Source organism: Oncorhynchus tshawytscha, linkage group LG25 (genome assembly GCF_018296145.1).
Source record: "Oncorhynchus tshawytscha isolate Ot180627B linkage group LG25, Otsh_v2.0, whole genome shotgun sequence".
Taxonomy (NCBI): Eukaryota; Metazoa; Chordata; class Actinopteri; order Salmoniformes; family Salmonidae; genus Oncorhynchus; species Oncorhynchus tshawytscha.
The window spans coordinates 34322649-34338705 of NC_056453.1; the positions used below are offsets into that span (position 1 = coordinate 34322649).

A 16057-nucleotide genomic window follows, 5' to 3' on the forward strand; every position below is an offset into this window, starting at 1 on the left:
TTTCTGCTCTGCTTGCTTTTACAATTTGGAAAAAAAGTGTAACACTCTGACAGCAGCTGCCTCTCTTCAACTCTGGTGTTGGTCCAACCAGCCTTCCAGTTCCTTTGCCTTTTACACAGCCTGTCCGCCCCCTCTGTGGTGTCCGGATGGTCCTAAATCCAGCCTGCTGAACACTCCAAACAGCCTAGTGGACCTCTGAGGCGTCCACGTCGTCCTAAAGCACACCGTTGCCGCTTTTTTGTATCATATTGCAATGATAAAACTGGGGGCGGACAGAAATGTCATTTCAGAATGTAAATGATTCTGTTACGAATCCCTTTTGGCCCGACAGTCTAGGGGGGATGGTAATGAGACCCGTAACACAACTCATGCAAATTATTATTGTGACAAAATAAAAGTGTGAACGAAATAACCACGACAGAAATCTACCGTCAAACTCCAGGTTTATTTATAAACACACGGTAATGGGGGGGGAGCAGGAAAAGGGGCTGAGCTGGACCCAAGGAAAGAAACAATGAATATACAAAAACACCCCTAAGCTAGACTAGCCTACTTTAACAACAGCTAACTAACTAACCAAAAATACAGTGGGTGGTCCGCCCAGTTCTAACTAGTGTATTTAACAAAGTTCACCTACGGGTAGTGTATACCCATGGGCGACTTGTCTTGGTTTCCCCCTTTTCCCACCAGCAACAAACAAACACCATAACCAAAAACAATACTCACTGGTGATGATTAAGTGCTATGGAGGTGCTCAAACAAAAGAGAGGTTAAGACACAACGCGAGAGTGAAACACAGAGACCTACAGACATGGCATTTACAGAGAGATTGAGCTCTAGAGCAAACAAATGATGGGGTTTTTAAACCATGGGGAAGGAACTGTGATAGGGTAGGAAATAGGAGGAGGTGTGTCTTCTGATTGATGATTGATTGTTGACTGATTGGGGAGTGATGATTTTCACCTGTGAGGGGAGAAGGAGAGAAAAGAAACACACACACAGGATACACACACACACAGGATAACTGTATCCGTAACAATTCCATTAGGTATTTATTGTGGAATTGTTAGATATTACTTGTTATTGCTGCACGGTCAGTACTAGAAGCACAAGCATTTCGCTACACTCGCAATAACATCTGCTAAACACATGATTGTGAGCAATAAAATTGATTCGATTTTATTTGAGTTTGAAATGTAATTTCAGAATGTAGGGACGACATGACCCCCAGTCCCCAGTGAAAGTTGCGTGCCTGTATTTCAGAAGAATTTACTTCAAAGTATGGGGCTCAAAGGACAGAGCAAATGGGATCAATAAATGTAACTAGCAAGACATATATTTGTCAAAGGATGTTTTTGGCTCAGATCTGAGAGAGAAAGATGGAATAAATTGCATCCAGTAGGGATTATTCAATGGTACTTTGTTTCTATAATAATTTCCAATATGGTGTGTCAGGGCCTCCTTAACTGTTCTTCTGCTTCCAAGTCTAAATGACACAGAGGAAGCATGTTCTCTCTTTGTGTGGCCCCGTGCAAGTTTTAACAAAATTAACGTGGAATGACAGGAATTTCATGATTAGTTCCAGAGCTTAAAGAGGAGAGGAAGGCCCATCAATTATATCACCACTGTGCTAAATCTTTTTTATTCAATAAATCAAACTATTACACATAATAATGCATGTGCATTGCTTTGCGTGTCAAGTGATCATATGCATTCACCTGTTATTTTTTTATTGATTTTCTATGTATTTTTTCCTCAACAGGGATGCAGAGACGTTCTTGTTGGATTCCAAAAAGATCAAGGCCTCTGATGGGGGTTGGCTGGTCTTTGATATCACAGCTACCAGTAACCACTGGGTGCTGAATCCACTGCAGAACATGGGTCTGCAGCTCTCTGTTGAAACTATGGATGGTAATGGAAGCATTACTTTTCTTCAGGCTTTGTTGTTGCTGGGAATTACATATAGAAAAGCAAATGGCAGTTAAAATTTGTAGTTACCGCAAAACTGGTCTTCCAAAGTCACACCCAAGTTCTTTGCCATCTTGTAGGTAGACACAGCTGTCCATAGAGGAGAGTTTAGGTCTTTATTGTCAAGGTTTGAGGTTGTGATGTTGATGTTTACCATGAAGAGATACATACTATACCATATCATAACCTGTATGTCAGATGAGAGAAGGACAGACAGAGCTGTTTGCCTTCTGCATAGCAAATGTAGGATAAGCCCTGTGAAGAGAAAACAGAGCCCTGTGACTTGGTCGTGGTCTACAGAGAGAACAACAGGGGAGGAGAACTGAGCCCTAGGGAAAGGGGAAAGGGGGATACCTAGTCAGTTGCACAACTCAATAACTTTAACTGAAATGTGTCTTCCGCATTTAACCCAACACGTGTTGCTTGGCTTCATGGGCTCCCAAGTGGCGCAGTGGTCTAAGGCACTCTGTCTCAATGCAAGAGATGTAACTGCAGTCCCTGGTTCAAATACAGGTTGCATCACATCTGGCTGTGATTGGGAGTCCCATGGGGTGGTGCACAATTGGCCCAGTGTAGTCTGTGTTTGGCTGGGGTAGGCAGTCATTGTAAATAAAAATTAGTTCTTAACTGACTTTCCTAATAATAAATCAAATGTAAGGATAGATCCTCTTCATGTGTTTGTGGTGATCATCCTGAGAAGCCCATTCCTCATAGAGGTTAACAATTTTATTTGTATTTACAGATGGCATACATGTTTGTTATTCAGGCACATGAAAGCTCACATGTTCGAGAAGGCATTTCTGCCAAGAACGCAAGTTGCTCTTATCCACAGCAACTTACAGTTAGTGCATTCATCTTAAGATAGCTAGGTAAGACAGCCACATATCACAGTAAAATGTGACTCATTTCAGGAAACTGGGCATATGTCGCGGGTCACTACTTCACAGGAGAACCGTTTGAACATAAACATTTTTTATCAAAATGTGTTCTTGGCAGAAATCTCGAACATGTGAGCTTTCATTTTCCTTAATAACAAACGTGTATGCAATCTGTAAATACAAATAAAATTGTTAAATTACGAGCCTAGTTGGTTGAGCCACAGAAATAGTGAGCAAACCTCCCACTAGCCATGATTGGCTGAGATAATGAGTGGGCCGGACTTGCCGAGAGATGAGTTGGGATTGTTCTGCCACATGAACTCAGCAAAAAAAGAAACATCCTCTCACCTTCAACAGAATTTATTTTCAGCAAACTTAACGTGTAAATATTTGTATGAACATAACAAGATTCAACAACTGAGACATAAACTGAACAAGTTCTACAGACATGTGACTAACAGAAATGTAATAATGTGTCCCTGAACAAAGTTGGGGGGCTAAAAATCAAAAGTATAGGTCAGTAGCTGGTGTGGCCACCAGCTGCATTAAGTACCTGTCACGAGAATTATGTTCTCAATGTTCATAAACCCAATTGAATTAATTACTCAGCCTGAAACCCAGAATTTGTAAGAAACTGGATGAAATGAATCAGACGGAGGCCCAGCTACAATAGTCAGAAAATGTATATACGAGAGCACACTAGCCTGTTGTACAAAACAATTCATTTTATACTGGCTTTTCACGCACACCTTCACACAAACATACGCACACACATTCACACAAACGTACGCACACACATTCACGCAAACATATGCACACACATACATCCACACAAAACAGAAGGTATCCGACGCACATACTGTCTCACTACCCAGCCGACAGAGATTAGGGACACCTTGTCCTTGAGACGTCCCGTTCTCTCCAAATCTCTAGTCAGGTTGGCACCGAATATTGCTCAGACAGTCTGTGCTCAAGACGCTATAATAGACATATTGTTTGACTGACTAAAACTACACACATCATTAATTATAACTTTATGATTCTAGTCAATTTCTACAATTATATGGTTTCTGAGTGGAGTATTCTAATCATTCCTTTAAAGCTATAAATTCCATCAACAGTACCGCAGTGCATCTCCTCCTCATGGACTGCAAAAGATTTGCCAGTTCTTGCTGTGATATGTTACCCCACACTTCCACCAAGGCACCTGCAAGTTCCTGGACATTTCTGGGGGGAATGGCCCTAGCCCTCACCCTCCGATCCAACAGGTCCCATATGTGCTCAAAGGGATTGAGTTCCGGGCTCTTCGCTGGCCATGCAGAACACATTCCTGTCTTGCAGGAAATCACACACAGAACGAGCAGTATGGCTGGTGGCATTGTCATGCTGGAGGGTCATGTCAGGATGAGCTTTCAGGAAGTGTACCACATGAGGGAGGAGGATGTCTTCCCTGTAATGCACAGCATTGAGATTGCCTGCAATGACAACAAGCTCAGTCTGATGATGCTGTGACACATCGCCCCAGACCACGACTGTAACAGCAGATCTTTGTCTGAACAGGAGTAAGGATCGGACCAAGATGAAGCGTGGTAAGTGTTCATGACGATATTTTAATAAAGACAAATGAACAATCGAGCAAAAACAATAAACGATAACGTGAAATCTACAAAAAAACGAAACACTACCGTGTGGCGACAAACACACGCACGGAAACAAACACCCACAAACCAACAGTGAAACCCAGGCTACCTAAGTATGATTCTCAATCAGAGACAACTAACGACACCCGCCTCTGATTGAGAACCATACTAGGCCGAAACAGAAACCAAACATAGAAAAACAAACATAGACTGCCCACCCCAACTCACACCCATACTAATTAAAGACAAAACAAAGGAAATAAAGTTCAGAACGTGACAATGACGGACCCTCCACCTCCAAATCGATTCCGCTCCAGAGTGCAGACCTCAATGTAACACCTCAGTGTAGCACCTCAGATGTGACAAAACCGTGGCTTGTCAGTGAAGAGCACTTTTTGCCAATCCTGTCTGGTCCAGCGACGGTGGGTTTGTGCCCATAGGAGACTTTGTTGCCGGTGATGTCTGGTGAGGAGCTGACTTACAACAGGCCTACAAGTCCTCAGTCCAGCCTCTCTCAGCCTACTGCGGACAGTCTGAACACTGATGGAGGGATTGTGCGTTCCTGGTGTAACTCAGGCAGTTATTGTTGCCATCCTATACCTGTCCTGCAGGTGTGATGTTCGGATGTACCGGTCCTGTGCAGATGCTGTTACATGTGGTCTGCCACTGCGAGGATGATCAGCTGTCCATCCTGTCTCCCTGTAGCGCTGTCTTAGCCGTCTCACAGTACGGACATTACAATTTATAGCCCTGGCCACATCTGCAGTCCTCATGTCTCCTTGCAGCATGCCTAAGGCACGTTCATGCAGATGAGCAAGGACCCTGGGCATCTTTCTTTTGGTGTTTTTAAGAGTCAGTAGAAAGGCCTCATTGGTGCCCTAAATTTGAATAACTTTGAACTTAATTGCCTACCCTTTGTAAGCTGTTAGTGTCTTAACAACCGTTCCACAGCTGCATGTTCATTAATTGCTTATGGTTAATTGAACAAGCATGGGAAACAGTGTTTAAACCCTTTACAGTGAAGATCTGTGAAGTTATTTGGATTTTTACAAAATATCTTTGAAAGACTGAAAAAGGGATGTTTCTTTTTTTGCTGAGTTTAGTGTGCTTCTGTCTATTTGAGCTGGTCAATATGTCTAAGTAATCCTGTCTAGCGTGGCTTTTTTAAAAGTGTTTTGTGTATTAAAACTGCATAAGTGTTGCTCTCCACTTTCTGGAGGACTGAGTTTTGAAATCAGTGGAATATAATATGTCTCCGGATTACATCTTCAACCTAAGAGCAACCATGGCATTCGACAGGAGACGCTTCCATCCATGAATAATGTAAGATAAGATATTAAGATATTCTAGCTAGCTATATTTTCAAATATTACAAATGTCTAATTTTGACAGAAAGAGCCATCAGAATGTTCGGATCAGCCCTACTAATTGGCCAAAGCATCCGGTGTGCACTCTGAACGCGAAATGCTCTGAATTTACTAATGGACAGTCTGACAACACAGTTGCAGTCACCAATGTTCTGGATAACATAACAGCTTAATTAGCTCTGCTAGGGTGAGTAATGTTCAGTGAGCTGTTCTCTCTCACTTAAGTAGCTAACAAGTTAGCTTGGGTGCTTGACTGCTCTTGTTAGTACATTCGGAACAATCCTTAAGAGCTGGGTGGGGCTAAAGCTGAAGAGGGTGTGAAAGATGCTGAATGGGTGTAGACAAGAAGGTCTTTGTCCTGGTTTGCTAACTACCTCTCTCAAAGAGTGCAGTGTATAAAATCAGAATATCTGCTGTCTCAGCCACTGCCTGTCACCAAGGTACACCCCAAGGCTCGATCCTAGGCCCCATGCTCTTCTCAATTTACATCAACAACATAGCTCAGGTTGTAGGAAGCTCTCTCATCCAATTATATGCAGAGGATACAGTCTTATGTTCAGCTGGCCCCTCCCCAGATTTTGTGTTAAATGCTCTACAACAAAGCTTTCTTCGTGTCCAAAAAGCTTTATCTGCCCTTAAAACAAAGGTCCTGTGGTTTGGTAAAAAGAAAGCCCCTCTCCCCGCAAGTGTGATTACAACCTCTGAGGGTTTAGAGCTTGAAGTAGTCACCTCATACAAGTACTTGGGAGTATGGCTAGAGGGTGCACTGTCCTTCTCTCAGCACATATCAAAACTGCAGGCTAAAGGTAAATCTAGACTTGGTTTCCTCTATCGTAATAGCTCCTCTTTCACCCCTGCTGCCAAACTAACCCTGATTCAGATGACCATCCTACCCATGCTAGAATAAGGAGATGTAATTCATAGATTGGCAGGTAAGGGTGCTCTCGAGCAGCTGGATGTTCTTTACCATTCGGCCATCAGATTTCCCACCAATGCTGCTTGTAGGACACATCACTCTGTATACCCATCGCAAGACCCACTGGTTGATGCTTATTTATAAAACCCTCTTAGTGCTCACTCCCCCCTATCTGAGATATCTACTGCAGCCCTCATCCTCCACTTACATCACCCATTCTGCCAGTCACATTCTGTTAAAGGTCCCCAAAGCACACACATCCCTGGGTTTCTCGTCTTTTCAGTTCACTGCAGCTAGCGACTGGAACAAGCTGCAACAAACACTCAAACTGGACAGTTTTATCTCAATCTCTTCATTCAAATACTCAATCATGTACACTCTTACTGACAGATGTGGCTGCTTTAAGTGATGTATTGTTGTCTCTACCTTCTGGCCCTTTGTGGTGTTGTCTTTGCCCAATAATGTTTGTACTCAAACATACTCTGTTTTGTGCTGCTGCCATGTTGTGTTGCAACCATGTTGTCATATTGTGTTGCTAACATGCTATGCTGTTATGTGTTGCTGCCATACTATGTCTTAAGTCTCTCTTTATGTAGTGTTGTGTTGTCTCTCTTGTCGTGTTGTGTGTTTTGTCCTATATTTTGATTTAATACATGTTTATTTTTAATTCCAGCCCCCATCCCCGCAGGAGGCCTTTTGCCTTTTGGTAGGCCGTCAATGCAAATAAGAATTTGTTCTTAACTGACTTGCCTAGTTAAATAAAGGTTAAATAAAAAATACAAAATTCCAGCTAAACAACGTATACATTTTGTAGCGTTTTGCAAAACAAAATCAAAATATACAGTTGAAGTCAGAAGTTTACATGCACTTAGGTTGGAGTCATTAAAACTCGTTTCTCAACCTCTCCACAAATTTCTTGTTCACAAACTATAGTTTTGGCAAGTCGGTTAGGACATTTACTTTGTGCATGACACAAGTAATTTTCCCAACAATTGTTTACAGACAGATTATTTCACTTATAATTCACTGTTTCAAAATTCCAGTGTGTCACTAAATTGACTGTGCCTTTAAACAGCTTGGAAAAATCCAGAATATGATGTCATGGCTTTAGAAGCATCTGATAGGCTAATTGACATCATTTGAGTCAATTGGAGGTGTACCTGTGGATGTATTTCAAGGCCTACCTTCAAACTCAGTGCCTCTTTGCTTGACATAATTGGAAAATCAAAAGAAATCAACCAAGACCTCAGAAAAAAATTGCAGACCTCCACAAGTCTGGATCATCATTGGGAGCAATTTCTAAATGCCTGACGGTGTCCCGTTCATCTGTACAAACATTAGTACGCAAGTATAAACACCATGGGACCACGCAGCCGTCATACCGCTCAGGAAGGAGACGCGTTCTGTCCCCTAGAGATGAACGTACTTTGGTGCGTTAAGTGCAAATCAATCCCAGAACAATTGCAAAGGACAGTGTGAAGATGCTGGAGGAAACAGGTACAAAAATATATATATCCACAGTAAAACGAGTCCTATATCGACATAACCTGAAAGGCCGCTCAGCAAGGAAGAAGCCACTGCTCCAAAACCACCATAAAAAAGCAAGACTACGGTTTGCAACTGCACATGGGGACAAAGATCATACTTTTTGGAGAAATGTCCTCTGGTCTGATGAAGCAATAGAACTGTTTGGACATAATGACCATTGTTATGTTTAGAGGAAAAAGGGAGAGGCTAGTAAGCCGAAGAACACCATCCTAACCATGAAGCAAGGGGGTGGCAGTGTCATGTTGTGGGGGTGCTTTGCTGCAGGAGGGAGTGGTGCACTTCACAAAATAGATGGCATCATGAGGTAGGAAAATTATGTGGATATATTGAAGGAACATGGTCGCAAAAGCTTGGTCGCAAATGGGTCTTCCAAATGGGCAATGACCCAAAGCATACTTCCAAAGTTGTGGCGAAATGGATTAAGGACAACAAAGTCAAGGTATTGGAGTGGCCATCACAAAACCCTCAATCCTAAAGAAAATTTGTGGGCAGAACTGAAAAAGCGTACGCCAGAAAGGAGGCCTACAATACTCAGTTACACCAGCTCTGTCAAGAGGAATGGGCCAAAATTCACCCAACTTATTGTGGGAAGCATGTGGAAGGCTACCCGAAACATTTGACCCAAGTTAAACTATTTAAAGGCAATGCTACCAAATACAAATTGAGTGTATGTAAACTTCTGACCCAATTCGAATGTGATTGAAAGAAATAAAAGCTGAAATAAATCATTCGCTCTACTATTATTCTGACATTTCACATTCTTAAAATAAAGTGGTGATACTAACTGACCTAAGACAGGGAATTTTTTACTAAGATTAAATGTCAGGAATTGTGAAAAACTGAGTTCAAATGTATTTGGCTAAGGTGTATGTAAACTTCTAACTTCAACTATAAACTATCTAAAATCTATGAATGAAACATCTGAGAACAGTAATATTTTACACACACATGAAAGTATTCATATGCAATCCTAAAAACACAAATGTGAAGGATTGGTAGATATTGCCTTTTGGAAATATGTTGTGCCCCGATCATTGCATTTGACTGGATAGGAACGTAAGTATGCTTCTGTTTGCTGCTATTCACACTGCTTGTTGTTTTAAAGGACGGAGTATCAACATGAAGTCTGCTGGCATCGTTGGTAGGAATGGACCACAATCCAAACAGCCGTTCCTAGTCTCATTCTTCAAGGCCAGTGAAGTATTGCTGCGCTCTGTCAGGGCCGCTGGTGGAAAGAAAAAGAATCACAATCGTAACAAATCAGGTGGTCAACAGGAATCATCACAGGCACCGAAAAGTGGAGGTGGGCATATTAAACGATCATAATTGTTATGTCTACCCTCCAGGATGTTATGTCTACTCAAGCAGCTTCTTGTTGCCAATTAGCCTTGTTATAGCAGTTACGAGTGTACTATAGATCCATATAAAACACATAGCTTTTCAAAATAATAAACCTACCTGCTGAATCTTTTACCCTTCCTTCAACTCAGGATGGTCCATGGATATTAACATGTAACGCTCACCTTATATAAATACTGTAGCTAAAGTACACAAAACGTCCCAAATGACCCTCAATAAATTAGTTTCATTTGGCTGTCATTTTATAGAAGTCTATGTGCACTTCCTTCAGATCCAAAGCTGTTTAGAACTGATGTGGTTCCGTGCGTTAGGGACACCCAGTCAACACCCTTTCAGTGGCCGCTTTACTGTAATAACTAGAAATGAGTTGGTGCTACCATTTGCTGTTAACAGTTTGTTAACATTTCACTAATAATTTTCTAGTTTCCTATTGTCCAAAATAATAATAGTGCTCACAGGTGCTCAATAAAATAAAATAAAATCCTAATGATGCATGAAAAACCGTTTAATTTAATGTTTCTTGTTTTCAGATCATAACACCAGTGAACAGAAACAAGCCTGCAAGAAGCATGAACTTTACGTCAGCTTCCGAGACTTAGGATGGCAGGTAAGAAAGATGGAATAACATTTCAACCTTACCATGTCTATTCTACACTGTCATAAGCATGTCAGAGCAGAAGGCACATAGGCTGCATTTAGACAGGCAGCCCAATTCAGACAAAAAAAAAATTATTCTCCAATAATTGGTCTTCTGACCAATAACATCAGCTCTTTTTCATGGCTGATTTGATTGGTCAAAAGACCAATTAGTAAAAAAAAAAATCAGAATCATTACATGTGTGTTACATGTGTGTTACAAGTATGTGTGTGTTTGTAAAAACACCTCTTTTAGTATCAACACTGTTATTTAGGGTATTCAATGCAGTGCACGAGAAACAGACAGATGACTGACTAAAGAAAACACATGAAGTGTGAATGAAGTGTCTTCAATATTCAATGAGGAGCACGTTGAGGCTTATTTAGTCTATTTTAATTCTATTTGAAGGACTGGATTATTGCACCTGAAGGCTATGCTGCTTTTTACTGCGATGGGGAATGTTCTTTTCCACTCAATGCACATATGAATGCGACAAATCACGCCATTGTGCAAACTCTGGTAAGTGCAAAGCCTCAAAGGTTACTTATTTGAATTCATATTGAATTTCTTTAACAATATGGTGATAATTATTCCCTCACCATATAGATTTTATGAGCTTCTCAAACTGCTGCGTTGATGCTATCTCCTTTCTATACTCAGTCCTTTCTTTCTTTCAGTCATTTTCATTTATATTTTACTCAGTCCTTTCTGTTCACTTCCACAGGTCCATCTGATGTTCCCTGACAATGTGCCAAAGCCATGTTGTGCACCGACCAAGCTGAACGCTATATCTGTGCTTTACTTTGATGACAGCTCAAATGTCATCCTCAAGAAATACAGAAACATGGTCGTCAGGTCATGTGGTTGCCATTAACGGGCAAGCAGCGGTATTTTTCACATATGTGGTATTGCTGAAAAAGTACAATATCGATTTAGATAGGTTGGAGGTGTGATGTACAGTATTATGTATATATTAGTTGTATTAACTTATTTATTTCCCCTATTTTTGTGGAAACACTCAACATTGTACAATGAATATGACTTAGAATATGAAATTAGAGTGCATGTATATTAGACATCACTTGGCACTCTCTCCTATAGGCCATATCAAACATATACTGGTACGTTGTTATAGTTGTAGGATTTTGTTGTACATCTTAGCAAAAGGAAACTTCTCGATCCAATATGGATCTATTGGATGTATTGTTACTGAATACGGTTCAACTAAGTATACACATTTTACCAACATGGTTCTTTGGCTGTCCCCATAGGAGAACCATTTGAAGAGACCCTTTTCTTCCCAGGTAGAACCTTTTGGGGTTCCATATAGAAGCCTTTCCACATACGGTTCTACATTGAACCCAAAATGGTGCTTCTATGGGGACGGCGGAAGAACCGTTTTGGAACCCGTTTTCTAAGAGTGTATAGCACTGTTTTTCAAACTGTTACATTAGATTTCATTTTCAAACCATTGTTTTAAACCATTCTAACCACTCAAAAAAGATTTACAAAATGCTGCTACAGTAAAATGAGGTAAAATCTTATGACATAGCAGTTGAATATAGTTTGCGTAGCTACAGTATCTTACCTAGAAATAGTGTCAATTATTGCATCGACATTGTATTATGAAGCACATTATAACCTATACTAGCCTATGCAACTTGCAATTTTTTTTATTTGATTTATCCATCAGACGTGTTAAAGCAGAATCCGTATTGATGTCATTGACTGAGTAAGAGCCTGGCACAACATAAATCACATTAAAGGTATGCCGTAAAAGAGCAAAGGAAGTATTTCAAATAGGTCCCCTTGAATAACACTCTGAGTTTTTCCTCCAGGCTTGAAGTTAATCATATTTACACTGTGCACAGGCTTCAGTCTATCATGAAAATGGGTTTGGAAAAACGTGTGGTTGTTTATACGGTATCCTTAGACTTCTGGCTATAAAATATATGTATATATCATGTTTTATATCAAATAAGTTCTGCTGAAAGGTACTTCCTCTATGCCAAAGTATCCCATAGTATCCCACATTCTGTTGAATACATATTTCCAGAGCATTCACTGAAAAAACATGAGGACTGGCATGCTATATTCTCAGACCCTTGAAATGTCATAGTTCAATAACAGTAGGAATATATGAAAATTAGGCAAAAGTTGTGCAGTAGCTCCCTTAAAAGTACTTTATGGCCAGTATATATTTTCATATTTTACATATTCAATACGTAATGGATGAAACATCCCTAACATACTGACTAGACCGGCCACGTTGTGTGCGCGAGTGTTGCAAAATAGATGTACACATCATGTACACGTTATTCAATCATTTCATCCAAACTGCTTGCATGTGTCAACGAGCGTCTGCGTAGCCAGAACTTGGTTCCATGTCCTGCCTCTCCCATCTACTCTTTTGTTTTCACGACCATACTAACCCACATGGGTGATTGAATAATTAACAAGGAGAGATTAATCAAAGAAAACTGACAAACTGACAACAAAATTAATTGTCGGAGTAGAGGACACACAATTTTGTATGACTCAAAATGGGACAAAATTCTACAAAGATCCAGCAAAAAAATAGGACCATTTGCATTTCAGATAAAATAGCAAGCCAATGTTTATCTCCCAGGACAAATTAGCTAGCAACAGCAAGCTAGCTAAATGTCCATGAATGTTTCATTTGTGTTTCAACTTGTCCCCAAATTAATATAGTTGGTTCACAGTTGGTTTTGGTATTTTAACCTGCGTGTCATGAACGCATATGGCGGAGATAAACTAAATCAAAATGCACACGATGGCGCACGCGGATGCATGCTTGGGACAGGTTTGGTCAAGGTGTGAGAAAATACATTGTTTGCCCAATTGTGGTTATATCACTGTTATTTTTGTATTATTATTGATGTTATATTATTATTGTCGTGTTGTTATGCTTCATAGTAATTTGAGTAATATATGTTTGGGAAAAATACAGGTTACTGTATTGTTAGTGTTGTTTACATATTATTAAATGATCTTTTTGAAAATATTGCTTCCAAATACTTTCAATTTATTATTAACTCAACCAATACGTATTAAAAAATAAACAGACAATTTACATCCCTTAAAAGATGTTCAGTTTAAACGTGAAAATAACAATTTTCCCCACCCCCAAAGGCTTAAAACACCAATCCCACCTTAAAGAATCTCCATTGACAAACACTCTCTTTTGTCCTCCAGCTGCAGGCCTTCAGGTTTTTCAAATCCAAGTTGTCTTCGTGTATTAGTGTTTGGAATTCTATGGATGTTTTATGCACTGTTGCCGGACTACCGTCTGAGATTTATAAATGTTTGACAAGTATGATATAAACATAGGGGTCCACCCAGGGAGCCTGTACATCTGCTGCGTAGTGACAGACTGCTAGTGTTTAGTTGTTTTGTGAGCTTCAGCAGAGCTCTCTCCTGACTCCTGACAGGGAGGATTACACCATCATATTGTTGCTGTGTGCGGTGATCTATAGTCACTAGGCACCAAAGAGGCATCCCTCCTATTTTGGAGAATATAAAATAAATGTACGGGTTAGACCATACATTGACCAAATGTTCTACTGCTACATTATTGTTTAATGCAAAGTATATTAGTAGCATCAGGGTTTGAATTACGGTGGTGTGATCACAATGGTTGTTATGCTTTTTTCGTCTCTGCTAGCACTTAATCATGAGTCCTGCCAAGCAGCTGTTGGTAAAGCACCGTTGTGCATGGGGTTTCCATAGAGAAGTGACCTTTTAAATCAACTAGCTAGGAAATCCACGCTATTAGAACGACAACTGCCAAGAGGGAGAATATCTAAATGGATTCAGTTTTCTCTGTGACACACAAACACTTTGGAGATGCAATTAAGTTCAAGACAGTTCTACTTACTTTTTTGACCACTGACATTACCTCCTATCCTTCAAGATAAAAAGAGAAGCAATGATATTTGCCATAGTTGCTATTCCAGCTCCCACTTGGCTCAAATGGGATGAAGAACAGATAGATAACCATTGAGGAATTTGTCCCTAATAACCACTAACACACCAAGAGCAGGATTCAGTCAAACTTCTTGTTTATGCAATATACATAAACAGTAGCGGTGCATGGGTAAAATCACTGAGGAAGCCAGGCCAGAAAAAAACCCATATTGCAACCTTTTTGTTGTGATATTTGCATTGTTTGCTCTATAACCTGTTATGCCTTGCCACTGTGACATATAGGCCTAAGGGCCAGACAATAAGAAGACAGCGGCAGAATAAATTCAACTACACCTTTGTTTCATTACAAAACCGGGGAGCAACATTCGTCCTGTGAAGTCCACAAAGCATACGAACAGTTACCATCACCTACAGCATAGTCAAGCAAGTTAATGTTTCCAACATTTTCGGACTACTAAACTGATGATTTAGAACCTCGGAGAGTTACCACAATATATGTTTTCCTAGGCTACCTAGCTCAAATGCTTGCTCACTAGCCTGACTTCCTTTCATGTGCAATGATGAGCCAGTTAGTTAATGTTAGCCTACTACATCTACCAGCATATTGAACTACCATCCTCAGGCCATGGGCATAATATTAATTAATGGTTGGATCAGAATCGATGTTATAATCATTGGCCAGTATGGATAATTAAGTCCAAATCCGTGTCTCCATCCATGGCTAATTTCACAGTTGAGCTCACTCAGTTTAGCTCAATGTTGATTGGCTTTTATTACCTTTATGTTTTTATCAACAGAGGCCAAATGCTCTCTGGCTTCCTTTGCATTCAATTCTGCGGGCGGCAACAATGTCATACTCTTTTTGACCAGACGGCATGGGCTACACATACAGAGACAGAGAGAGGGGCACTGTTTCGCTTGCTCAGATGCTTTCTCCGGTGAGATACATTCAGTCTCTTGAGAATTGAATCAAAATTATGAAACACAGAGAGACGAAAGATACATTATTTATATAGTTTTTTTCCGTTCATTTTTGGGGGAAGCCTGGGTTCCCTTGGCATCCTTGAATAAACACCACTGTACATGAAGTACATTTTTTTTGTTTATAGAGTAGCCTAGCATCAGGGAGCCTAGCAGTTAGAGAGGCGAGCAAGCAATCGGAGGGTTGCAAGATTGAATCCCGGGTCTGATGGGAAAAATCTGTCGGGAAGTGAGCTGGCAACCGGAGGGTAGCTGGTATCAAATCATAGATGCCATTGCATGCCGTTGTGCCCTTGAGTAAGGCACTTAAAACCCAACAACAACTGCTCCACGACAACAACAACAGTCCCCTGCGCCAACCTTTCCAACCTGAGTGTGTACAGTGCCTTGCGAAAGTATTCGGCCCCCTTGAACTTTGCGACCTTTTGCCACATTTCAGGCTTCAAACATAAAGATATAAAACTGTATTTTTTTGTGAAGAATCAACAACAAGTGGGACACAATCATGAAGTGGAACGACATTTATTGGATATTTCAAACTTTTTTAACAAATCAAAAACTGAAAAATTGGGTGTGCAAAATTATTCAGCCCCCTTAAGTTAATACTTTGTAGCGCCACCTTTTGCTGCGATTACAGCTGTAAGTCGCTTGGGGTATGTCTCTATCAGTTTTGCACATCGAGAGACTGACATTTTTTCCCATTCCTCCTTGCAAAACAGCTCGAGCTCAGTGAGGTTGGATGGAGAGCATTTGTGAACAGCAGTTTTCAGTTCTTTCCACATATTCTCGATTGGATTCAGGTGGGATTCCCATAT

At 40.5% G+C, this 16057-nt stretch overlaps 1 protein-coding gene across 1 annotated transcript in view; it reads left to right on the forward strand.

Annotated features, from left to right (window-relative positions):
* The window catches only part of bmp5 (bone morphogenetic protein 5), a 34789-nt gene extending 21451 nt beyond the window's left edge, over positions 1–13338 (forward strand). The window contains exons 3-7 of the mRNA XM_024388295.2: positions 1763–1911; positions 9423–9620; positions 10207–10283; positions 10722–10832; positions 11038–13338. Of these exons, the coding sequence (XP_024244063.1) occupies positions 1763–1911; positions 9423–9620; positions 10207–10283; positions 10722–10832; positions 11038–11187 (685 nt within the window). The 3' untranslated portion in view covers positions 11188–13338. The remainder of the gene's footprint in view (positions 1–1762; positions 1912–9422; positions 9621–10206; positions 10284–10721; positions 10833–11037) is intronic.
* The last annotated feature ends 2719 nt before the right edge of the window (positions 13339–16057 follow it).